This window comes from Oryzias latipes, chromosome 8, assembly GCF_053564925.1.
Source record: "Oryzias latipes strain Hd-rR chromosome 8, Olatipes_Hd-rR_3.1".
NCBI classification, from domain to species: domain Eukaryota; kingdom Metazoa; phylum Chordata; class Actinopteri; order Beloniformes; family Adrianichthyidae; genus Oryzias; species Oryzias latipes.
The window spans coordinates 9,503,999-9,530,423 of NC_136244.1; the positions used below are offsets into that span (position 1 = coordinate 9,503,999).

At 40.5% G+C, this 26,425-nt stretch overlaps 1 protein-coding gene across 2 annotated transcripts in view; it reads right to left on the bottom strand.

Moving 5' to 3' along the window:
• Nucleotides 1–950: 950 nt before the first annotated feature.
• The window catches only part of cacng3b (calcium channel, voltage-dependent, gamma subunit 3b), a 71,606-nt gene continuing 46,131 nt past the window's right edge, over nucleotides 951–26,425 (bottom strand). Inside the window, exons 3-4 of one of the 2 annotated variants that reach the window (XM_004071908.5) lie at nucleotides 14,548–14,688; nucleotides 951–11,302 (exon numbers count right to left, since the gene is read on the bottom strand). In XM_004071908.5, coding sequence (XP_004071956.1) covers nucleotides 10,797–11,302; nucleotides 14,548–14,688 — 647 coding nt within the window. In that variant the 3' untranslated portion in view covers nucleotides 951–10,796. The remainder of the gene's footprint in view (nucleotides 11,303–14,547; nucleotides 14,689–26,425) is intronic. The other variant, XM_078951432.1, reaches the window with a different exon arrangement.

Below are 26,425 nucleotides of genomic sequence, written 5' to 3' on the forward strand. Positions count from 1 at the left end.
AAGCTCAGTCACTGTGTGCGGCGCAGTCTGGACGCAGGAGACTGCTTTGTTGTGCATTTAAACAGAAAAATGTGCAAATTCGCGACTATTTTTTTACCAAAAAAACGTTGAAGATCGACAGAAAAAAATAATCATAGAACAGTCATGTTTAAAAATTTATATTTGATTGTTATTTTTACTTTCAAAAAGTATAGTCATTTCATTTAATGTATGTGTGTTTTGTTGGTATGGCATAGCCTCACCTCCCTTACCTGACTGCATATCACTGGTATAGTCATAAGTCAAAATTTCAAAAGAATATAGCCATAAAATAATGAGAAAAAAGTCAAAATTTAAGAGAAAACTGTCGTACAATTATTATTGTTGTTACATTGTACCTTTCTCCATGTTTAAAATCATTAACCAGGTTGCTGTTAAGTTGGAGATTACTTCCACCCCTGTTTCATGTCAGCAAACTCAAACTGCCTTCCAGATGAGGAGTTCAATATGTGGTTGACTGGAAGGGATCGCCAATGGGTGCCTGAACACCACAAAAGCTTAATTGATCAGTTCCACCGTGCTTTCACTGATCTGCCTTAATCTCCCTCTGGTAGCCGGACCTTGTGAGGGGGGTAATGTGGTGATTTGCTGGTTTGGTTTTTATAATTGCTCATTTTTCTTTTCTTTTGTTTCTGTAAAGGCAGGCTGACTCCACCCATTCTCCCGGTGACTCCTGGAGTAGTCACAGCTGCCTGCAATTTGTAAATCAGCCCTGTCTGCATTTAAGAAACTCTCTTTGAGCCCTTGGTGTTGGCTTGTCTTGTGTGGTTTCCAGACTTTGCTTTAATGTGCTTGTGGTTTGTCCCTGCAGCTGGGTTTCCTCCTGCTTGCTTAAATGTGACAGGAACAGGATTGCTTTAAATGAACAATTTATATTTTAATGGGGGGACATTCAATTGAAAGAAAAAGTCTGTTGAATGATTCATTTTAATTGAAAAAAAAACAGTCTGTATTTGCACAACACATCATACACAACCACAAAGCACAATGAAGCACACAAGAAATTAATCACAGTGGATTTTAAAAGGGGATTCTTTATTTTCTAGTTATTATACTGTATATAATACTCTCCATAAATGTCATCATATTCATACCATGTAAGGAAAAGTGTGCTTTTGTTCACAGCATGTTGTCCATGTCAGACTGCCGTTGTTCTGAGTTTTACATCACAAAGTGTACAGTGAAACTGGCTGGCAGTTATCTGTGTGTGTTTGTGTGCATGAAGTGCAGTTGGTGTTCACGTGGACAGAAGAGACATGTCTACATGCAAGCATATGCATTCGGAGATGGTACTGAGGGTGGAGGAGGACGTAAAAGCTGCAACCACTCGTCAACCACGCTTTCAACTGAAGCATTCTTTCACCCACACTTGGGGGGGTTGGTTGGGCGTGTAAGTGTCTGTGTGTGTGTTTGTGGGGGGGGGTTCTCAAGAAAAAAGTTCAAGAAAGTCCATATTAGACTGGAGGCGCTCGTTTTTTACTTTCAATCCTCGGGCAACACAATCCCCAATGTGGCGACACCCAGAGCAACGTCTGTTTCCTGTTAGTCTCATTTCCCATTGAAGAGTTTTATCTTTAAGCGAAACTGCTACAATGCCTGCTGGACACGTTCCCTTGAAAAAAACGCTACTAGGCCAATGCTACATGTGCAACGCACCTCATAGTATTTTAAATTGTTGCAAAACACCAAACAACTGGCCAACCGAGGAATACAAATGCAAGTGACTCGTCTCCTGAGTTTGTTTGTTTTCTAACAGTCCTCAAATCGTATTCGAATGGACAAAGTCAGTTTTCAGTCGTATGCCACTGAAGTACTAAACTTGAGATGTTTGTTAGGTGGCTAAGCCTCTCATACGCAGGGCAGCCCTGATTTTCCATGTAGTCCATAGGTGAGAACACCAAGGTCAGATACAAAAAAGTTTAATGTGGTGATCACTCATCCAGAAATCTGACCAGGAAAGTTTAGGATAAATTGGTATGAAAATTCAGCTTCGGGAAAGTGTGTACTCAGTTGCTTGCCCTGACCTTATGTTCGTTTTTAGACACAGATAAAATCTGCAACGTGGGAGCAAGCAAAGTACTAAGATTTCCTCCTGAATTTTTTCAACAAATTTCCTTTTGTGTCTCACAGGGAGCCCCTCCTGTTGAGTTACATGACCATCCGACCACAAAGGTTACTGCTAAATCAGGTGATTCAACAATGTGTCTTTACCACTTTGATGCACAGCAACTCCAAACTGCCATAAATTGTCCAAAACATCTGGAATGTGATGAAACAATAAGATTGGATCTTCAAGATTAACATTACCCATCCAGATGGATGACTTTTGAATCCCGTTAATGAAGGAAGACACATTTCGACCCCGTTCGGAAACACATTTCTGTACGATAGATTTAAATCTGTAAAAAGAAATTTCTCCAAAGCTTCCTTTTTGTATTCCATTATTCTTTCTTCTTCAACCATGAAACAGCTACTTTGGTTTCACCTCAAACAATAAATAGAATGGATGTTTTTTTGGTAAATCCATTGACTAATCAGAGAGGTTTTAAGTTTTAAATGTATCATTAGACTTGTAATGCATATGTGGATTTCTTAAAACTTAACTTAACTTAAATAAATGGCAATGGATAATTATGCATATTTTCTCATATTGACTCATAGAAAAATAATTATAATTCACTGAAAACACAGAATAATGTATTTTCCAAAATTGTATTTGTTCTGATTTCTATGCAAATATGCACAACATTTCACCCGATCTTTTTTCTAAATGATTCACTTAAGATTTCAAGATTCCAGCTGCTGATGCTTTAAATTATGCAAGGTATACGTTGCCAAATCTCACCATTTGGTGGATTTTTGATGTTTATGTTAAAATATACACAGAAAAAGCTTAAATGTAGAAATTAGCACCGAATTTGGAATGAAATACAAGTAACCAATATTTCATAGCTGAAATAATTACAGAATTACTTGCTACCTTTAGTTGTTCATATATAGATGTTTTTATGTATCTTAAAGTTTTATTCAATATTTATTCATTTTATTTTACTTTACTAATATTTTTTTAAATACCTTCTTTGCCACACTCATATCAAGTACTCTCAAGGCACACTTTAAAGCCTTGATATAATTGTGTTTATCTTTTTCTGAAGTTATCTGAGAGGTACACAATGCTCTGTCAACATGTCTGACTTTTTCTTACGAGTTTCAAACAAATTTGGGTGTTTATGTAAATATGCTAACACGACAAATGTATGGCGGTGTGGGGCTGGGCATTTTTTCCTTGTTATCATCTAGGTTAGGACTTTGTAAATATGTTAAAATGGCTAATGTGTTGTAGTGTCAGGCTGTTTTTTTCTACGTAGTACCAACAAGGTTAGGAGATTTTGTAATTGTTGTAACCCTTGTGCTATCCTAGGCAGTTTAACATTGGTAGTTGGGTCATCTAGACCCGCTAGACAGTGCGCTAAACCTTTTTTCTTCAATGATTTGTGATCTTCACTGGTGTCGATGGATTACAGGAAATCTGTCCACCTTTGTCATGGTAGGGAGAACACATCAATGTAAGGGTGGGGTCATCTAAGATAGCACAAGGGTTAAAGCAGTCTTGGACTTCAGTGCACCATGTATGACATAGGTTTTAAAACAGACCATTCATTGACGGTGTGCCATATAGGGCGGAAAATAGGTAATATGTTTAAACAGTTCTGTAAATGTTTTGGAAAAAAGAAGGAAAATACATGCTGAGCATACATTTTTACATTAAAAACATTATAAAAGAACAAATTCTGCAAAACTAGCTAAAGAAAAAGAGTTGTGTAACTTTGTTTGGCTGTTTTCTGCTGAGGGAATGGTTGAGACGATTAGTTCTAAAACTTATCCCAATGTAACCGCCTCAGGTTGTGGGAATGCAGCGGAGATTTTTCCAGGAGGCCTCATGGCTGATCTTGGAACTGTCTGAAGGACAGGCACTTAGGGGCATGGGTGAGGAGATACCAGCTGTACACACCACACACAGACATGTAAACACGCACAAACATGCTAGCACGAGTATCCTTCCTCACACAGTAGCCATTTATGTCTCGGCTCGGTTGACTAAAATTCAATTTCTGCTGATCGTCCGTGTATGATTGGCTGGCTCAGGATATTTCCCAATGAGGATCAAAACAACCGGGACATGTTTTAGTCTTTTTTACACAGTGATTTCTTTCCTTCTGGCACAACAAAGGGCACCGTTGAGGTTGTGAGCATGTGCTTGTATATGCATGTTTGACCATTCATGCAAAAATAATCTTCCCTGTTATTGTTTTCGTGTCTATATTTCACAATTCAAATCAAAATTCCCAGCGACCTTGTTGTGTCATTGTGTGTTTCCTAGCGGTGACTGTCCTGCCTCTTGCACCGGTTGGATGTTTTTTTTCCACGAGAGATCCCCTGTCTCTGCGATGTGTTCCTCCGCACAGAGGCTTCCAGTGTGATCTAAACAACCTAACAACTACATCAAAGTAGATGATAAAACTAGAATCATAAATGGGAAACACGAGCAGTCCTGCATCTCATCTCTGCTCGTGATCAGTCCCGTATTCCAGAAGAATACAGTCATAAGTATAATATGGCAGAGTTTGTCTCTCCACAATGGCACCTTTAGAATACTAATACTACAATATTTGTTGATATTTGAGTATCAAAGGTCATTGGTGGACATCCCTAAAGAGCACCCTGCTCTTTAAGAGTAAACATCAAAACAGCTCAGGCTTAGGATCCCAACAAACCTGTAAGGCGTCTTTAATGTGCCAGTCCCTATGAGTCATAGAGATGCGGGTGCTTTTTAAGAGCTGATTTGAGATATATTGCAGCTGCTGGAAGCAAATGAATGTGGCATGCATGGATTTAATGGTTAAAGCTGGCATGGCACATGGATGGCAGTTCTGACCCTAAGGGCCTAATGGACCTGTGTAGCTAAAAAAAGAAGAAAAACCTACATTTGAGTATGTGAATGTGCAATTTAATAAGGAAGCTAACCTTTCCAATATAATTAATTTTTTAATAACTCTTTCTTTGCACATAATGCAATTTTTTAAAATATCTAATTAATCTAAATTTAAGTGATCTAGTCTGAGGCAAACAGAAGAGCGCAGGTTAGGTCAACCTCCTAGTCCTTTCCACATCCCTTTCGCATCTCAGCTCTTGGCTTTATAAAACAGTTGTTTCCGTGCAAAAGTTTCTTCCCTCCCTCCAACATTACACCTTCTTAACGACATTGCCGGAGTGTTGAGCATGAAAAGCCCTTGTGTGCTCCCGCTCTTTAAAAATTAAAAGCCCTGGCTCGCGAGAGAAAATGCACCCCCTTTTTCGTCCTTCTTGCTTCGCTTCACAGCTTTACAGATGCGCATGCAGTAGTTAGCTTACAGAGTTAATATTTACAGATTGAACACAGCACAAGCAAGTCCATAGAGATACCAGCTGTCCTTTTAGGTTCCTGCTTTTGGTGGAAAAACTACAGGAGTTAAAAGAGCAGCATCCTATAAGAAGCAGTTTTGCTCAGACTGAGATCATTTCTTATTTATCAACAGTCATGAATGTCAAAACAAGGCAAGAAGGTATCAGCTCGGCATTGTTTTTCTTTTTAAACGTTTGTTTCTTTTTTCAAAAAGAATTCGCTGGTGGCTTTGTGAGAAAACAAAAAAGTATCTTCACCTTCTTTGGGTTTCACTCGTTCAATGTCCGAGAAAAACGATTATGGGAAGAATGATGTGAAACTTTCTAGTAATGTTCTTCAACCAGCTCCTCTTCTTTGCATTTTCATGGATTTTTCTCATTATATCACAGCTCCCACCTTCATATGAGGGCTATGAAAAACAAAAAACAATCTCAGTTTATTTCAAAAGCTTGAATTTGAGTTAATTTAGCTCCAACAACAGGAAGTTAAATTGGATTTTAATTAAAATATTATTTATAACAAAAAAGAAACTAAAATATATTTATTTAATGTGATGAATGTTTGAATATCAACAGGCTGCTTTTTTATTTTGTTAAAATAATTGCCTTTTACATTTATAGAAATTAGACATTTTTGTTCTAGATTGGGAGCCGGTTTAGCTCGTGCTGGTTTGCGGCGCCTTCCGTCCGTGAAACCAGGGATCGACTCCGGGCTGCTCCCTGTTCCCTTCTCTACCTCTGCCGGTTCCAAGCCCGGTTTGAGAAGGTTGCGTCAGGAAGGGCATCCGGCGTAAAAAAAAACATTGCCAAATCTACCATGCGACTCGTTCGCTGTGGCGACCCCTGATGGGAGAAGCTGAAAGTGGAAGAAGAGACATTTTTGTTCTAGAATAGGACATTTTAAATAAATTCCCAATTGTTATTTGAAATGTAAACATGTTTTACTGTTAAAAGGACAAACACAACTTTTTTTTACAATTTAGAAAAAGTTTTTAGCAAAAGAAAATTACTGGGCAGTTGGCAATATTTTGGGGAAAAAAACAAACCTTTTTTTTCTGTTGTGGTTCCAACCAATGGATTCTCATTTTTAAAATAAAATTCCTAAAAAGTCACTGTTTTTTATGTCGAAATAAACCAACTTAGTTGGTTGTTTTTCATTCAAACTAAAGAATTAAGAAAAATTATTGTTGATTTATTTTTTTGACTAGTTATTTTTTTCGTGTTTTTCACTGCAGTTTTTTTTCTTAGAGGTTTACTGGTTATCACAAAACAGGCAGACAGCTAGTTCCAATGGCAGAATGTTTATTAGCTCAGCTTAAAGTCCACAAAGCCAAATCAGGGTCTGGCAGCAGGGGTCAATTATGAGCATGGGAGCATCAGAGACAGGACTGGTGTAGTCAATATCCAGGCGAGATTCGGGGCAGGTGGCAGGCAAACACAGTCAGAGACAAAATAGGGTCAGGAAATCAGAAGATCAGGTCTGGTTAGTGATGGGTCTGGCAACACCGATGCGTCGGCTCACGTGTCAAGCTCATAAAGTGAAACCCCGTGTGAGTGCGCGTATCACTTCGGGGGAAGTCACATGACCAAAACAGCCACTGTGTCGGTGTGTCACAGATGAGCCAAACAAAGAAGCGCATCTACCAGCAGTGTTGCCAGATTATGCGGTTTTCCACCCAATTGAGTGGGTTTGATTTTTATTTTGATGAGAAAATTTGTTTTGGGAGGTTTTCGCGTCAATTTAGTGGGTTTTATCCCGTTTTATTATGAGTCTCTAAGCTATCTTTTATTTTGAAAAATTAACGGCTCTTCTTGGCTACATTACTGTCACTTGGTTGCTAAATTAGTCCAGCGGTGAGTTTAACAGTGTAGGGGGAAAAAGAAAATGTTTTATGCCTCGGAAGCGCGCCCAGCTCCCAGCTGTCCAACGATTCTCGCGCTCGTGCGCCCCGTTTTCCCCACCACCTTTGTTTGACGTTTCATTTTACTGAGTCTTTCCCAAAGGTGTGGAATGTGGTGTTTTTATTGAGGTTTCTGGAATTGTTTAATAGTTTTAATAGTGTTTTTGGCTTTTTGTTTCTCCTATTCCTCTCGGTTTCCCGCTTAATCTAGCAGAAAACAATTCCATTTCAATCTGACTCTTATTTGAAATTAATCATTTTATGTTTTGCAGGTTCAACGTCGCATTCTTTCAGCAGAACTGTCAAACTTAAAAGCACCTCTTCAATGCTGGGGCATTATAGAGCAAGACATGGGAATGAGGAAGTACATTGACAAATATTGTGTTTAGATGAAATGTAATAAGTATATCAGCAGAGGTTCTTAACTTGGTGTGCTGAAATGATGCCCCATCACTAGTTCTGGATATAACACTCAGTAATCCAGGCAGTTGCACAAACAGTACTTTGCACAGAGTGAGGCTCATCGCAGTGCATAAGTATACTGTGAGTGATTGCAAATGAAAGTCAGGTGTGTGGCATCCAGAAACTGTGTCCTGGGGTTGCTGGGTGATGTAGTGTGTTTAGAACTCTGGAGATGGTTCCCGCCATTGACTGCATTCTGACTTCTGAAACTTGTGTTGGTGGATGTTAAATTATTTCAGTTCAAATTTGAAAAAATATTTGATGATTATTGATCTGCTAAGGTTCACTTTTTCAATTTTTACAATTAAAACTTTTCATCTTTTGCTCATAATATTGCAATTTATAATCTTTTATTATACTTAACGAAAAAATTAAATGGAAAATTTTCAAATAAGTCAGAGTTCATCAGTATTTCTTAATTTAGCTTTAAAGTTTGCAGAGCCCTGCTTCATATACTTGTGCACACTTATATGCACGATAGCCAGTTTTGGTAAAAAAGAAAAAAAACAAAAAAAGTAATTTTTGCCTTTTTTTAAATATAATCTTTAATTGTGCATCTTCTAATTTTCAAAATTTTACATAGCGGTGAAATAAAATTTGAAAATCCTGTGAAAGTTGTAGCAGTTATGTAATGACATATTTATCTCACTGCTCTGTATGACTACTGAAGGAAACTATTCTACATTTTCCGCACCATTTAATAGTACATTTTCCAGTGTACCACACAAAAAATGCACGTTGCCAAGATTATTGCAGGAATTCTCTGCACCTGCATAGAACACCTTAAGAAATAGATGCTGCGACATGAGCCAATCAAATAGGAGCCTAACTATCTGAGTGTCACCTTCTGTTCAGGCTCATGCTCTGCATGTGTGTTAATATTTCTGCAGAGACAGTATAGATGATAGGTGGAGCAAATGCTTTGAATGTTGTTAATGTATTTTTCCACTCCACTTTCCACTTATCTTTCAACTGTGTGACAAGGTCAAACGGATAGTTGCAGAGATGTGCTCTTAGACTGGAGTGAGCATTTTTGTCCATTTTATTTCTGCAGCCTAACGTTTGACAGTCATTCTGACAAGCAAAGACAACTTTGTATTAAATTCATCTAAAACATAATCATCAAGAGGTAGTGGGCAAACAGGAATAGTCCACCTTCTAGATTTTGTTGAGTGTATTTTCTTTTTTTGGCACCACCTTTCACAGTACAGTATTCACAGGTAAGCGGTCTCTCCTCCGTACCCTAAACCATCATCACAGCTTAGCGGTCACTTCTCCATACCCTAAACCTTCAGGAAACCTTGGTCTTGAAGTGACACCAATGGAAGACAGGACCTAAATCTGGCTGGTTATCCAATGGGGGGTGGGGTGGAAGGATGAGCGAAGGTGTGGGGGTGGGTGCAGGATGAGATGAAGCCACAGACGTGGAAGGCGAAAGGTGATTCGTGAAAGCTGAAAGCTATATAGATCATCCTCTCAAGTTTCAGATAAAAAGTAACAGAATCTGGAAAAAGAGACCCCCCCCCCCCAGTTTTAAGGAAGCACCAATGCATCAGACATTACTGCCTCAAAGTGATTGATCAGTTTTGCCTTGTCTCATGTTAAGTCAGAACCTCCACCAGGTCAAGTCTAAAGCGGGATACACATCAGCCGTTTGACACGAGAACAAGAACGCACTGTGTACACGCTGGAAAAGCCTTATTATTCTTTTTCTACTGTTTGCAACCACATGTCAGCCACTTATAACTGAAAGAGGCTCGGAGCGATATGTTAAAGTGGTGTAAATCTTTCAATGGAAACAGTTCAGGTCATTGCTTGCGTCTTTGCAATGGTGGATATGGATTACCAATATTTTAGAAGAATGACCTCTTTATTTGAGAAAAAAACAACAACAACACAGATATCGTCAGCCTCGTTGGTGTGTCTGCGTTCACCAGGTAAACCAAATCCATACCTCACCACCAAATCTAAATCCCTGATTGGTCAAAGTTTGACCTTTTGATCTGGTTTAACTTTCATTGGCCAAGCGTTTTGTACACTGAGCCTGAAAACAGTCATTATAATGTGCGTAGCTATGCATAAACAGGAGACTATTGAGCCTGAAATGCTCGTTTAAGCATGTTTACATATACTTTTCATTGGAAGTTGGCGTTGGATTGCGTGTTGCAGAGGGCGATGTGAGCCTAGCTTGAGGTTTGACAGGTGGAGGTAAAATCTTATAAGGAATGAGCTTCATTTTCAGTTCAGAGATGAAAATCAGCATGAAAGCCAACTATATATACAACAAATATTGGAAAAATGATAACTAGTGCCCCAAACTTGATAAATTCCTCACCATAGTGGCTCCTAACCTATGTTAAGGTGGTTAACTTCCTCACTTTTAAAAAGTATTGTAATCAGAGAGTCAGCATGAAGATCTAAGGCTGTTACCTTCATTGATCAAACTCTGCTGCTAGCAAAAAAAAGTCAATAGTAGAGAAGTCAAAAGACCACAAATCACACAAAATATGCCGTCTCTCTTGTCTTCTCCTCACATTTTTTCTTTTTTTTTCTTTTTTAGAAGAAGTTGACCCAACGACAAACCACTCACAATATGCTCTTTTTAAATTTATTTTTTTGGTTAGTCTTTTTGCTCCTTATGAAAAAGTCATAAATATTAATTTTTACACCTAATGTGCCATCTTACATAGGGAGTTACGGCTACAGCTACAGTAATATGTGATAGTGGAGTTGGGAACAACTTCTCCTTCAAAGCAAAGCCTGCAACACACACTTAAACTCACACAGGGCTCAGGATTCACAGTTCAAAGGCTAAAAGTTCACAGTTGTGGTTTGTCAGACGTCTTCCCGCACCCCATAACCCTGCCCCAATTTTTAATTGCATCCCCACAGATTTTTCCTTCATCTTCATCTTTGCTACTCTAACTGGGTGATATCTACAGCCAGAACCTCTCAGACGGGTGTGGTCCTCCGGTTGGGGTCCTTGTTGTAGTCTTTGGCAAGTGTGCTGCTCTGAAGGAACTCCCGCTCAGAGTTGAGCAGCCCTCCCATGCACGCTTTGGTGCCTGCGTTACCAGCTTCCCGTGGGTTCAGCGTGTACATTGGCATCTCCGAGGCAGCCGGCCCCGTGTAGCCCCCTTTGCCCAGTGGTGACACATCTCGGCTGGGGGCCTCAGAGGAGCGGAAACTGGAGCGGCGCCGGAAGCGGTAGCGATAGGAAGGAATGCGGCTAAAGGCAGACTTCTTGATGAGCTCAGTACGGGACTTGGCCCGCAGTTTGCGGTGCTTCTCTATGAACATGTGCACAGCCAGAACGCCCACCATTTCTGCCATAATGAATGAGAGGGCCCCAAAGTAGAAAGACCAGCCATAGGAGTAGGACTTCTTACTGTCACTTTGACCTGGATCCCCGGAATTTGCTGAGATGTAGACAATAATTCCAATAATGTTGCTAAGGCCTAGAAAAGAGAAGCAGAAAACAAATCAAACAGAAAACTCCCATACGTGGTTCATAGGAAGTTAATTTTTCTGAATGTTTTCTTTTTTGCACACTATTTTGAAGACTTCAAGAAAGTTTTCAAATGTATTTGACTGCATTTAATCCCTATTTCCCAGTTTGTCTCAAGTCAACAACTACAGCAGCTGAACAGCATTGTCAACCAGATTGATGCTGCTTGTTCCATATTGTTGGTGTAGAACAGGGGTCGGGAACCTTTTTGGCCAAGAGAGCCATAAACGCCACATATTTTTAAATGTAATTTCGAAAGAGCCATACAATAATGTTGTGTCCCTTTCCCACACTGAGGCACGGAGACTTAACCTCTTTTAAGGTTCTTTATTCTGGTGACTGCAGACCGCAACAAACGCCGTACAATTAATTCAGCAACTCCTGAATCTCTCCCGCCGAGACGAGAGAGCTTCTCCCAACTTTATATTCTCTCACTGCCGCATCAGCCCTCCTATTTCCTTATTCGGCCCATAGCTGAACCCCATTGGTCCAAACTCCCTAACAACAGGCTGAGCGACAGAACTGATGGCCAATCAGATCTCTGCTTGATGCGTTCCATGAACTCCAGAACTTTTAACGCGGCTTAGTCACCCAGTCCAAGTCAGACCGCGACAATATGTTTAAAACTAAATATACAAGTGAATGTGTGCATTTGATGTAATTTCAACATTTTTAAAGTACAATAAGTCTGGGGATTCTTTTTAATAACATCATTATGCTGTTGTTAATAAATGATGAGTATTTCTCGTGGTAGTTTTGCTGATGGTCTAGTCTGGTTGATACGTGGTGAGTTTCTGCTTTACGCAGGTGTTGAGACTTTAAACGTGATCTTAGGTCGGAATGTTCTTTAGATGTGAGACAGACATGGAACCAAACACACACTCACACGCTGCAGTGAGTGACGGACAGCGGGTTTTTTACTATCCCTGCGCGATTCACCTGTTGCCTGTCCCCCCACCCCCACCCTCTGCTTTCTTCCTCACACATCCCGTCCCCGAAACTGCGCGCTCTTCCTCAAAGACGGGAGCGCGCAGTTTTAGGCACGGCAATTCACAGGTTTCCGGCTGGTACAAACTCTGTGAAATAATAGATAATAGTAAACTGATAGTTTTCTCTCCAAGCACCGCTACTACTCCGCGCCTCTGGCATCGCATCGCGCCCGGGAAGGACTGGTCTAATGAAAAAAAAAAAAAAAGTATAATTAAGGATTTGTCTGCAAGCCACATGTGGCCATCAAAAGAGCCATATATGGCTCGCGAGCCATAGGTTCCCGACCCCTGGTGTAGAATAAGGAGTTATGCAGGGTGGTAGAATTCACACACAAAAAAACGTTTTCAAAACAAATTAGTGTCTGATTATTGAGGCAAACAATTACCAATTTGGTCACATCTCAGTTATTAGCAATTATAATAATATAATGTTGGTAACCTTCGTGTCAGCATTCATGAGATTTATTATGCACGAGCACTAAGCCTCACTGTCTTTACTAGTCAATTTACTGCATTTTTATTGAAGAATTCATTATTTTATCCTTGTGCTATCTTATGCAGTCCAGATGACCCCACCCTCACATTGACGTGTTATCCTGAACATGACAAAGGTGGATAAAGTTGAAGAGGATTTCATGTAACCCATGGACACCAGTGAAGATCACAAATCATTGAAGAAAAAAGGTTCATCACACTATCTTGTGGGGTCCAGATGACCCCACTCCCAATGTTAAAGTACCTTGAATAGGACAAGGGTTATTACGGAGCCCGTGTCCTGACATTAAAAAATTAAAACATATCTCGTTTCCAAAGATTATTATCTTGTTCACACAAATTAATATCTTGTTCGCACGAAATACTATTCTGTTCCCACAAGATGATATTGCGTTCCCTCAAATGATTAACTCATGCAAACGAAATAATTAATTTGTGCGAACGCAATTATTATTCACGTCATAAGTAATTCATAAAAACGGATATGGTCTCCGCAAAAGCCGCTTTCAGCGGTAACTTCGATCATTCTTGCTTTTATTTTTACCCCTATTGAATGCTCACAGAAACACGGAAGCAGCGGCAAAAAGCAAGATGCAGCAAGATGGACGGAGAGTGTACCAGGATGTGAATGACGTGATTACCGATGCTTTTTGCTTTTTAAAATAAATAAATCTGATCTCTAAACATCCTCCATGTCTTCAATGCAATGTAATAAGACACACACAGACAGAAATGTGAAGGTATCTGCTGTAAATCTATGACGTAAATAACAGGATGAATGATCAGCTAGTTAGTTAGCATGTTGCCTACTAGCCTTCGAATATAAAATGACTGCTAAAGAGTATGTTAATAAAAGACAAGTCCTGAATATTATTATTCCTATTCAACCCTGCTGGCTGTGTCTACCGGCCAGTCAGCTGCCTGAATGCCGGCATGACAAGCAAAAGAGCTCCGAGGAGGAGCTATAGGAGCTATGTCCGGTGAATCGTATGGCAAAGCAGCAAGCCTAGGTATCATAAATCTTATGATATTTTCTTATAGTCTTTGAGACAATAATAAATTTATCATTCTTGTTTTTCTTTTTCCTTTCTTGAATGAATGTGGGTCACAGAGACACGGAAGTTACCGCTGAAAGCGGCTTTTGCGGCCGAACGGAGACCATATCCGTTTTTATGAATGACTTATGACGTGAATAATTATTGCGTTTGCACGAATTAAATATTTCTTTCGCACGAGTTAATCATTTTGAGGGAACGCAATATTAGCTTGTGGGAACGGAATATAATCTTGTGGGAAGGAAATAGTATTTTGTGCGAACAAGATATTAATTTGTGGGAACAAGATATCAATCTGCAGGGAACAAGATATATTTTAACTTTTTAATGTCAGGAAACAGGCTTCGTAGGTTATTGAGTTCCTATTCCAAAATGTTTTCAACCAGACTACAAATAGATCTAAAACACATTGTGTGCTCATAAACGTTAAATTAAATCCTGACAATCAGACATATCTTAGTATGTTTTCTTTCTGAAAGTAAATTATTTTGTTTTCTTAAATACACTAAATATATGACATTAAAGCAAAACGATCGCTCGCAAAAGAAAACATGGGGAAATATCGTCCAACAAATGACTTTTTGATGCAAAAGAGAGACAACAGTGCTGTTCCTTGACTCAAGAGAGAAGAGAATTAACTCAAAGCAATGACTAACCTGCAGATACAAAGAAGATTCCTGCACTAAGGATGACATTGTGTCTGCTCCTGTAAAACTCACTGGCAGCCACACAGAGCCCCCCCAGAAAGAGCAGGCCCACACTCATGATGGGAAAGATGCTGGAGGCACGCACCGCACCTAGTTTAGGAGGAAAAAAAAGCAGAAAAAGTGCATTTTCAATCCACATTTTAAGTGTTGTTTTGCTTCTCAGTTCAAGCAACATGTCAGTTTTTAGGAAATTTTTGGAAGCAGCTGACATTTTTCCTTAAACAATATTTTAACTCTTTATCTCCAAATTTAAATTCTAAAAAGAGAAACTAAAAGTGAAAGGATTAGTTCACATTAACACACAGATGATATGTCCTGGCCTGGGTGGGCACTGTGGCACTGATGGCCAGCTGACTCCTGGTATGAAGAGTTTCCTAACATACTTTTTCTTTACAGCAGAACCAAGCTTTAAGTCTCTTTTACAAGTTACTTTTATTAGAAGTATTCATTGTGTGAAGGGTTATTGTATGTAAGTGTTAACGGATGGGGGGGGGGGGGGGGGGGTAAAGTGTTGATTGTTTTATTTGAATTTCTCTCTGTTCTTGTTTTCAATTGTAAAGCACTTCGAGCTGCGTAAAGTATGACAAACGCTTTTTGATTTAAAAACGTTAGATTTATTTTGATTTAACAAGCTTCTCTTTCTGCAAGTCCAGGCTGGAAAATGTGTTTTTGTCCTTTATCTCCACTTTTCGATTTTGTTATGGTCTGCCGCAGTCTTGAACTGCAAGGGCCATATTTTTTACACAATCCTTCTTTCTTATTACGCCTTTTGGTGGAGGGGCTCGCGCAGCTACAACCTACTTCCGGTGGCTAACCTGACTCCCGGATATTAAATGAAGCTGCTTTAACCATAGGCTATAGCAGGCAAATACAATATGCTAATGTCATCAGCCGTTTTATTCAAGCTTACGTGCGCTTTTTATCAACGTGGCACAACAAAAAGGCGCTTCGAACGTGCAGTTTTTATGCGCTAGAACGTTGTTTTGGACGTATGGTTGTATGCAATAAAATGCTTTTCAAACCAGGCTGGGGACAACACAAGCCGGCTTCATTGGCATGCTACTTTTGAAACATGCGTAAAGAGTGCAGTTTTTGATGGACCTTGTTAAAGGTCCTTGTAGCAAATGGTTTCATCTGTTTATTTATTTATTTTTTTAACTTGTCCTGTCCAACAGCTGGACAGGCAGATGAGAACTGAGGGCCTCTTGTGTTGGACATATTTTACTTTAACAATAGGGGTTATTAATCTTCAGACAAACCAAAGGTATGTCTGAATAAACCGCTTTTGTAATTGAGGCCAAACTTTATTAATTTCAATCATGTTTGAAAATCTTTGGTGTTGGACCGGACGGAAAAGGAAAGAAGGGAAGAAGAGAGAGGGATGTTAGAGGGGGGGGTAAGACCATGAAGCAGCATTGAGCAGCAGGTTTACTGGTTGTTTATCGTTATGGTACAGTTCAAATGTAGTACAAAAAGGGCGGGGCCTGTCCACACACTCACTCAAATGTTATCAACACACCTGCTGGCTGAAAAAATGCCCACATGTCAACATGTACACAAAACCGATAGTGTTCACACACGCATACTTATGCCTTTAAACCAACTAGTGTGAAATATTTCATTCATTCAATCATGCAAACTATTAATGCAAAGGTGAGCTAACACCTGTGCTCAGGTGAGTGTTTATGTTTTCCTAAAATGGACGGTGGAATGTGAAAAGAAGGAAGGAGAGTGCCCAGCCATCCCCACCCCAAGACCCCCGCCGCAGCAGCAGCGGCAGCCGGAACCCCCCAACGCCACACGGCAGCAGGCAGGGAACAACCGCCCCCCGGGTGACCAAATCTGCCACCCAGGCCAGGGGCAGCAGGACCGCCGCGAGGCCCCCAGAGCCAGAGAGCAGGGAGGCACGGGGGGTGAGAGAGCGCCGCCCCAGCCCAACCAGGAGAGCGGCCCCCCCCGCCGTGGCGGGAGAGCCCAATGCAGGGCCCCACCCGAGAAGGGCGCCAACAGCCCCAGACGAGCAGCCCATCACCACCCAGGAGTTCTGGGCATCCCCCCGCCCCAACCCCAGGTACGAGCCAGGACCCCCCAAGGAAGACCCGCTCCGCACTCCAGGCAGCCACCCACCCGGCCCACGGTTGGTCCAGGGAGGAGCAAGGCAGGGGCCAGCCGCCCCCGCCCAGGAGGGGAGCACCCCGGGGAAAAAGGGGCCCACCAGGGGTGTTGTAAACTTGGCCCGACCAGGCTCAGCCACAGTTGGAGGCTTCATCTGTTTATAAGCTTGACAGCTTTCCTACGTGCATAATTTCAAACATTTGATTGAAAGGGCAAATACATTTTATTTCATATTGGTACATTTTATTTGTAATTTCAAGTTTTGGCAAATGCTATTTTGATTTACTACTGAAAGCTAGTAAATTGTTTATTTTTGATTAAGTTGCATCTTATAATATTATTACAGTTAAAGGTTGTGACATCACCACATTGAAATAAAATGAAATGAATGAATGAAATGTGCAAAGGAAAAAAAGTCAATTGCTCGAGGGGAGAACAAAGTGTAAAAAAAGAAAAAAAAAAGAAATGAAATGCTGTAAATACACTGCCTATAAATGAATATGCATGGCGTCACTATTGAAAGTATGTGTGATTGGGTAACATGGCAATGGGGAGGAGACCAAAAAAAGTTTTGAATGGAGCTGAATGAGAGGAGCTGGAGAAGAGATAAGGGGCGTTCTGGCGACAAACGCGGAAAGTCTACAGCAGCATCAGTTGTATATCTCTTTCATCACCTGCCTAATTTTGGAATGATAGTGGGAGACACATCGCTTGCTTCCTTCGGCCTGTCAGAACAGTTTCAGCAAGGACAGGATTTCCCAGAGGTTGTTCAGGACGCGAGGAGCGCACCTAAGGACACGTCATCGTCATAAAGCCTGGTAGCGGTTAGACCGACCCTAATTCTTTTTCTTTCTTGGTATATATTTTTGAAAGTCATGGTACTATGTGAAGATTGGGACTTCCTTTAATTTTTGCTGGATTTTAATTTTTTGGAACGGAATCCTATTTTTGTGGACATCAGCGGACTGTAAATATTATTGACTGCGGGACTCGGATTTTGGGAAAATGGGAAATTTTACGAGGTTGAATAATATGTTGTATTGCATTCTGACCAATAGAAAGGTTTTTTTCTTTTTCTTTCTCAAAGGTGAAATTCTGTTTTTTTCAGTTAAATAATACTAAGAGCATTCTGCTTCACCTGCAGGGATCGACTGTTGTGTGGTATTTTCTTGCATGAATGTTTTCTTTTGTTGTTTGGTTTTTGACATGGTGAGTAACGTCCTTTGGTAATGTAACAATTCAATTTTTTTTGAGCGTTACAAGGTAACATAGACGTTGCATGTAATTTAATTGTCTGGCTGTTAGATATCAAGGGCAGACATTTAGCCAACTGTTTTAGTGACAAGTTAATTTAATTAATCAACATTTAGTATGACTGAAAAAAGACTGATCCATGTTCAACCTGAGCCCAGTGCCGACTTTCAGATCAATTCTGATGAAGAACAAGTTACATATCCTGAAGCCCAACACCAACTTTTTTCTTAATTACGGAGAAGCAAAGAGGTCAAAACTCTTGCAGAGAAGAGCATTAATAGGTTTCAGCAGAAGTTCAACTACATTTTTTTAAAAATGGAAAACACATGCAAAAATCATCTAAGCAGTTACTGTCAAAATCAGAACCCTGAACTAAAGAACTGCTAAATAATGCTGCAGGCCTTTCTGCAGATGTTCAGCAAGCATACAATGACACGCCAGCTCACAGCTCCTGATCAAGAAACACGTCCCAAAGTGGATTTTTGTGTGGAGATCTCTAAGTTTATTGTATCCAAAGCAGGAAGTTACATGGAAGGAAAGGCCACAGATGAGGACCAAGAATGGCCAGATATAGGATCTCTCTTTAAGTCAACTATAAGTATGTCGCGCACCTCTTAACATTCCAGCAAATCATCTGTAAAACACCAAGAAGCACTGGCAAACGCAGCCGCAAACCAAGCTGTTTTAAGGGTTTAGGTAGGAATGAGAAATTGAACAAATAGAAATTGAAAGACTTGAAGTTGAAGTTAGGAAAAGAGCAGCAGAGCAAGAAGCCTTAGTCAGAAGATTTCATTTAGAAAAAGAAGCAGAAGAACTTAAACTGAGAATGCAAAGAGAAGAAGGTGGAACCAATCTTATAGCTAAACAAGAGCAAGAATATATAGCTGTCACGGTGCCTGTCAGTTCACCTCCCCCTCACACAGCTCTCCTGCTCTACTGATTGAAACCAGCTGACCTTCATCTCCTCATCACCCTGGCAGCCTTCATAAGGGAGCTTCTCACCAGTATCCAGCGCCAGTCCGTTATACTCACTCCGGTGGTTATGCCTGGCCTTTTAGTCTTTGCTCTAGTTACCAAGTTCATGTTACTTCCCTCGTCTTGTACTCACCTTCAGGTTTCATCCATTGGTCACGCTGGTTCCTCGCTCCACGCAGATTACGCCGTCCTCGGCGTCCACGCCCCGCCGTATGGAGTTATTTCAGTCTCAATAATCAGAAATGCACACAACCGGTTTTACAAATACACACGCTCCGATTCACAAATGTCATTTTATGCAAACGTGAAAAATAAATTCGGAAATACACACCCTGTGTTTCACAAACACACACATTGTGTTTCACAAATGCACACTAAATGTTTTACAAATGCACAATAAGTGTTTCTCACAAATGTGCACACTGTTTTTCACAAAAACATTTTAGAAATTCACAATAAATGTATCAGAAATGCACAGTAAGTGCTTCACAAACGTGATTTTTAGGTACACATGTGATGTGAACTCACAGATCATTCGAATTGCAGAATGTGCATTCAAAATCCCGTTCTCGTTTGTGAATCTCCCCGTGTGTGTGAGAGATTTTTCTACGGTGAATATTGAGACTCATCTGACGGAGCGGGTCGACTAATCTCACCATTGGCTAGTGAATCTGTCAATCAAACTCATCGGCAAAGCAGGCGGGTTCGCTTTTAGCCAATCGAATGGCCCCTTACACTTTCTCTACGCTTTCTGCAGGTGGCAAAAGCCCCGCCCATATTTGATTCTGTACCAGTCGGTCGTTAGCGTGTTAGCCTTAGCATGGCTTGTCGGTTTATTTGCCTTCGGTTGTCAAAAATTACTGGCTTGTGCAACTATTCAGTGGACCTGGGAGCAAGGCAACAGTGGTTGAATGCAGTTGACAGAATCCATCCAACTCCGTACTGGTCATGAGATTTACAATCGACGTTTCACTCGGGATTGTTTGTACGTTATTCTCTTAGCTTTCATGCTAGCCTCATTTCAACACTCAGACACGGTTCCCTTCGGTCTTGATCATCTGAAGGTGGAGGAGAAAAATCTTTAACTTCTACAGTATGTTCTGTGGAGAAACTGGCATCACTTTGCTCCGTACCACGCAGTGGGACTACATTACCTCAAGTTCATCTCACTGTCAATCACAGATACCCAACACACCTCCCCTGCTCAGCCCGAAGTCACTTTGCTGGACCTTAATTTTATTTTTTTAATAACTCAAATGTCAATGATTTTATATTGTAACCATATACATATACACCTCTTGGCCAGGTCACCCTTGCAAAAAAGATCCTCATCTTTCTGGGTTTTATAACTGGTTAAATACTACACAACAAAAGATGGTCATAGAACAACAAAGTGCAAACATTCACCCTTTATTGCAGAGTAAAATTCAGTGAAAACATGGACAGATTAAAACATCAAAATTTAAGCAAATGTGGGATCTCTACTGATTTGAATTTTATTTAAACTGGAACTAATTTTCATAACTTCCTTACATACAATGAAGTCCCTTGAACAATACAGCAGTATTGATTTGAACTTTGTCTTCCTCCCCTCAGTCTCTCTTCTTCTGTATGTAATTATGTCGCCTAAATTAAGTTCTAAACAAACGGGACAGTAAAGATGTAGGTCCACTCCCAAACGGTCTGAATTCCACAATGGATTGATGTCGTCTTGCAGTTCCAACATTTGTGGACCCAAAAGAGGACTGTCCCATACCGGGACATTGATCCCAGGATGAGGTTCAGCCATGGATCCACTCTCCTCCCATTCAATCTCTGGAACCAGCATACCCTGACAAAAAAAAAAAAAAGATACTGTTTATGAACAGCACTGTTTTTTTTAATGTTTTAGATTATGTAGGAACAGAGACCCACTAATAATGACTTATATTGTTTCTAGCAGGCAGACCTCATATCTCCATAACTGTTTTTAATTTGCAAATAAGTGACTCTTAAAGTAGTGACATTAGTACAGCTGATGGCTCATAATGCCATGCATTGTGATGCATTTTGAACTTGCAGATGTGCTATTCTTCCTACTTGATTTAAAAAACCACACAATTTAGGGAAATAGTTTGCACCACACAACAATACTTTTCATTCATTTTTGATGAAAATTCCTTGTAGTCATTGTGATTTCATCATACTGTTCTTGATACTTTCCACTTTAGTCGAACTGCACGCAAATCAGTTGTCCAGTACAGTGAGATTAAATAAAGCAGGGTTTTTCAACCAGTGTGTGTGCCGCGGCACACTAGTGTGCCGTGGGAGATGGTCAAGTGTGCCGTGGGGAATTGCCCTACTTCACTGATCTAAAAACATTTCCCACCTCCAGGAAATCAGCTCTTTGTTCATCCAAACAGGCACTGATAAAACACTGAGTAGTTAGGAATATGAAAGATCTTAAAATGACTTTTTCTTTGTGTTTATTTAATTCTATAAAATACATTTTGATAAGGTTGACAGTACCGTGATTTAGCTGCAGCTATAACCTTGTAAGGAACAGTCCCGCCCCTTTAACTGTCTCCGCCAATCATTCTTGAAGGCTTAATCACATGTCATCAGTCTGACCAATCAGAAGTGGTTAAAGTCTTCACTTCCTTGTTCTTAATTCTGCTGATAAAGTCGCTCAGTTATAATTCCGGTGTCAGATTCCAGTGTCAGACCGTGGAACAAGTGAACAAAGGTTGAAAAACACTGAAATAAAGCATTTACCCGGGGATCAGAAACAGGGTTCTGGGTCAAGCCCAACTGCCACAGCTGATTTGGTGTCATGCTTTGCTCCGTCCTGATTGGATCGGTGTCCCACGCGTCACTAAAGACATCCAAACTGGCCTGAATGCGTGGTAGGAAAATATAGTGGCAGCAGAACACGTGATGTTACTGATATTGAGCAAGTCTTGGTCCTCAGGAGAGTGCAGGATGTTGTAATATAAACCAGTAACAGTCATGAAGACATCACACCAGAGGGGCTCAATCCTGTATTTGGAAAAAAGCAAAAAGAAATATTATATTGTCAGATTTATTTTTAATACATCATTCACTTTTATGTATATATTAAAGCGTCTAAAACTAGGTTCAACTCACCGTTGATTGTGTGTACACTTTTGCTGCAATGAAGCTGTTTGTGTCAGTTCTACGTTCTGTGAGCATTAACTCGGCTATGCCCGCATGTTCTCCTCCGTGATCTCCTCTCACCCTGACAATAAAATGAAAATCATGTCTCAAACACATAATTACAAATGCATCGCCAATATGGTACACATCAATTTAAAATGTAATGTTCTTATGTATGATGCCAATAAGTAGAATTTCTAGGTTAGATAAATTGCAGGAGTGGGTTACATGTATCACTGGGGGAAAAAAATCGAGGCGTGAGAGACTGTTGAGGGGAGGTAAAATGTTATTCATGAGGGGAAAGAGTTTTAGAGTTGCCTTTGTTTTCAGAGGAGTCTAAAAAAAGTTATTTTATTTTTGTACAAATAACCAAGTACTTATACTGCCTGATATGTGAATGAAAGATTTCTTTATGAATAACATGAATACCTCAGAGGTAAGCCATAAACGTTCACAAGCGTCACTGAAGAAGGCCAAGTCTGCACAGTTGTTGTCTGCCATCTTCAGGTGCAGGATCTATGGAATACAAGTACAAATACTTTCAACTGACAGATATTTACAGGGGCAAAAATGCTAAATTCCCAATTGACAGGTAAAACAGTAATACAATAGGATGATAAAATATGAAATAGAATAGAATAGAAAGGTATTTAGGATGTCACGCTTCAGCAATTCCTAGAGAATAAATAAAAACACGACAAACATGGATTAGTTCATTTAGCTGTCTGAGATTAAATTACATAATTTTCAAATATTAGAAAGGGGAATTTTTAAAAACACTCTTGCTATGATAACTTGAGCTTGTAGTAAAGAACAGCTTTAAAAAAATCAGAGACAAGACTCTGATCACAGGAAGCCTGTGTGTAATACTTACAGTAACTTCTACTCTAATCACTGTTGACAGCAGATTTCTCCCGTCCGCCCTTTCTGTGACTACTTATCGACTACAAAACAGCCTAAAAACATAATGTTCGGGATTCTTGTCATTTCGTCATTGGAAGTAAAGATACGGGGAATTTAGTGGCTGTCACTCTGACACAATCTCACAGGGCTTTTCAGCACAATACGGGTTCTAACGTTAGAAACTTAATGAGGCTTCTTTCATTCAACAGTGGATTCATGTATGTTATATTTAAAAAATGCCGTTTTCATGAATGTCATATGAATTAACTTTGTTGCACATATCCACCCCGTCTTAAAGTCTGGGTTGTGAAAAGACTGTGTCTAACTTTAACCCGGATGGATCGTGTTTACATAAAGGCAGCACACGGAACAGCTAACTTACTAGCTAGTTAGCATAGCATCAGTTTTTAAACAAATCCCCGTCTCCAAATCAATACTTTTTATTAAACTTTCTGTGCTGCTGTAAATCCGGCATGTTTTTCCCCAGTTCCTTATGAATCATGTCAAGAACCTACAGATTGGCTGTATATCTAGCTTGAACCGACGCGCTAGCTTAAACTTCCCTCACACTCACAGGGCAGGCAGACACAATTTGAGTCGAAAGCCGGCTAGTTTCGAGGCCCCTGGTTGGCTGTAGTTACTCGTGTTGTGTGAAGAGCTGGTATGCCAAGTGTAAAACTTGACAAAACCATCATAAGTCCTCCCCCGCTTTCATAAAAAATATGACCGAACAGGCTAAGCTAAGCTAATTTTGCGGTGGGGGTACTCTGCAAACGACTCGGCTGAAATGTTCATAAAGCATTCACACATGTCACTTGGCTAAGGAGACCGCTTCAACTTAGTATTCAATAACATTACAGGACGTACAACGAGGGAATAATAATCAATTAAGTGCATTACTTACGGGCTGAGACTGATCCCGTTCGGAAGACCTCTCCGCCATGTTTGCCGCCCGCGTCCTCCCAACTGCTGTGCTGAACAGCTCCCTCCCTCGTCAGTTGAAAGTGAGGAGTGTAAGGGGCCATTCGATTGGCTAAAAGCAAACCCGCCTGCTTTGCCGATGAGTTTGATTGACAGATTCACTAGCCAATGGTGAGATTAGTCGACCCGCTCCGTCAGATGAGTCTCAATATTCACCGTAGAAAAATCTCTCACACACACGGGGAGATTCACAAACGAGAACAGGATTTTGAATGCACATTCTGCAATTCGAATGATCTGTGAGTTCACATCACATGTGTACCTAAAAATCACGTTTGTGAAGCACTTACTGTGCATTTCTGATACATTTATTGTGAATTCCTAAAATGTTTTTGTGAAAAACAGTGTGCACATTTGTGAGAAACACTTATTGTGCATTTGTAAAACATTTAGTGTGCATTTGTGAAACACAATGTGTGTGTTTGTGAAACACAGGGTGTGTATTTCCGAATTTATTTTTCACGTTTGAATAAAATGACATTTGTGAATCGGAGCGTGTGTATTTGTAAAACCGGTTGTGTGCATTTCTGATTATTGAGACTGAAATAACTCCATAGCGCCTCAAGCTGGTCCTGCCGTCCTCAGCGCCCACGCCTCGCTGCCTCTGGTTCCACGGTCCGACGCATCCTCGCGTCTCCTCTCTCTGGCTCAGCTGTCCTCAGCTATACCAGCTCTAAGGACTTCTGGATCACTCCACGAAGGAACTGACTATCACATTCAACTAATAACCTTATTTTACTTTGGTAAAATAAACCATTGTCAAGCACTTCCCTGTAGCGAGTAACTTCCGGGTTTCAGCATCTGGGTCTGCTACATCTACATCATGACAGAACGGACTGGCCATTATCCAGACCCAGCTGACCCGGAAGAACTCCGCTTTGCCGTAAACCAACACGGACTATTTTTAGAACTCCTGTATAGTACCATCTCTCGCGTCACCACCGTTCAAGAAGATCTGCTTTGCCGGCTGAACAGCATTTCCCAAGCCCTGGTTGAGCTAACCAGTCAGCAGCCGGCTAATGCTACTCCTCACCCCCCACCTTCCGGAGCCGGGAGTTCTAATCAGACCACCACCTCAGAAACTCAAGAGAACATTTGTTTACAACCTGAACCATTCCAAGGTGACATTAACTCATGCAGAGGGTTCCTCTTACAATGCCAATTAATTTTTCATCAGGCCCCGCGGTATTACCAAGCTGACCACTGTAAAATTACGCTTATTGTCAATTCCCTCAGGGGTAAAGCACTTCAATGGGCCCAGGCTTATCTGACTGCTAACCCTGTTTTTCAAGTTTCCTACGAATGCTTCATTGGGGAGTTTCGACTGGTTTTTGACCAGTCGAGTAGCGAGTTACTTCCGGGTTTCAGCATCTGGGTCTGCTACGTCTACATCATGACAATAGCCCTGCAAAGATCACTCGAGGAAAGGAAAAGAAAGTTGCAGTACTTAGAAAAGGTGAATGGTCTATGTGCAGCTCAAGCAAGAATGGAACTGTATGACCAAATTAGTGTTACGGAAGAAGAGCACAACACAGACAGTCACACAAGACAAAGCCTTCACACATTTAAGTTTTTCACCATTGCAAAAATATTCTACCTCAAATGTTGCAACCACACCTCCAAATGATGGTACAGCAGAACTTGTAAAAGCGTTAGCAGGTGCACTAAATGCTAGTTGTATACCTGTTTCTGAACCACCAATCTTTAGTGGAGATCCATTAATATATAGTGATCGGAAGCTCTCCTTTCACACATTATTGACCAAAAGAACATTCCAGATAAAGAGAAGATATTTCACCTTCGTAGATATGTAAGCGGCCAGCTAAGAGTGCACTGGATGGATACTTCTTGCACGGAGTTGTCAGCTTATGTTGCTGCATGGAAAGTATTTGATAAAAGATACAGGAACCCATTCACTATTGCAAAGGCCTATAGAGACAAGCTTCATGCGTGGACCAAAATTACATCGAGAGACAGCATTGAACTCAGAGACTATGCCGAATTCCTACGCAGTTGTGAAGAAGCCATGGTCCATATTAAGGCATTGGGATTCTTCAAGGACTGTAATGAGAACAGAAAGATCCTTTCCAAGTCACCAGGTTGGCTCACTGCAAGCTGGAACCGCAAGGTAATTGAAATTGAAGAAGAAACTAGCAAGTTTCCAACTTTTTGCCAGTTTGTCTCATTCCTAACAAGAGAAGCAAAGATTGCTTGTAATCCTGTTATGTCGTTGCAAGTCACAAAACCAAAGGGAGTCCGGCAGTTCAGAAAGATTGAAGACTACAAAACAAAGAAACATTGGCGCTAAAACATTGGCTACAGCAACTTTAACTTGTATGTTTTGCAAGAAACTCAAACATTCCAGAACTGCAGGAGCTTTCTGGAAAAGACTGTTGCAGACAAAGTCAAGTTCATTCAAACAGAAAAGCTGTGTTTTGGTTGC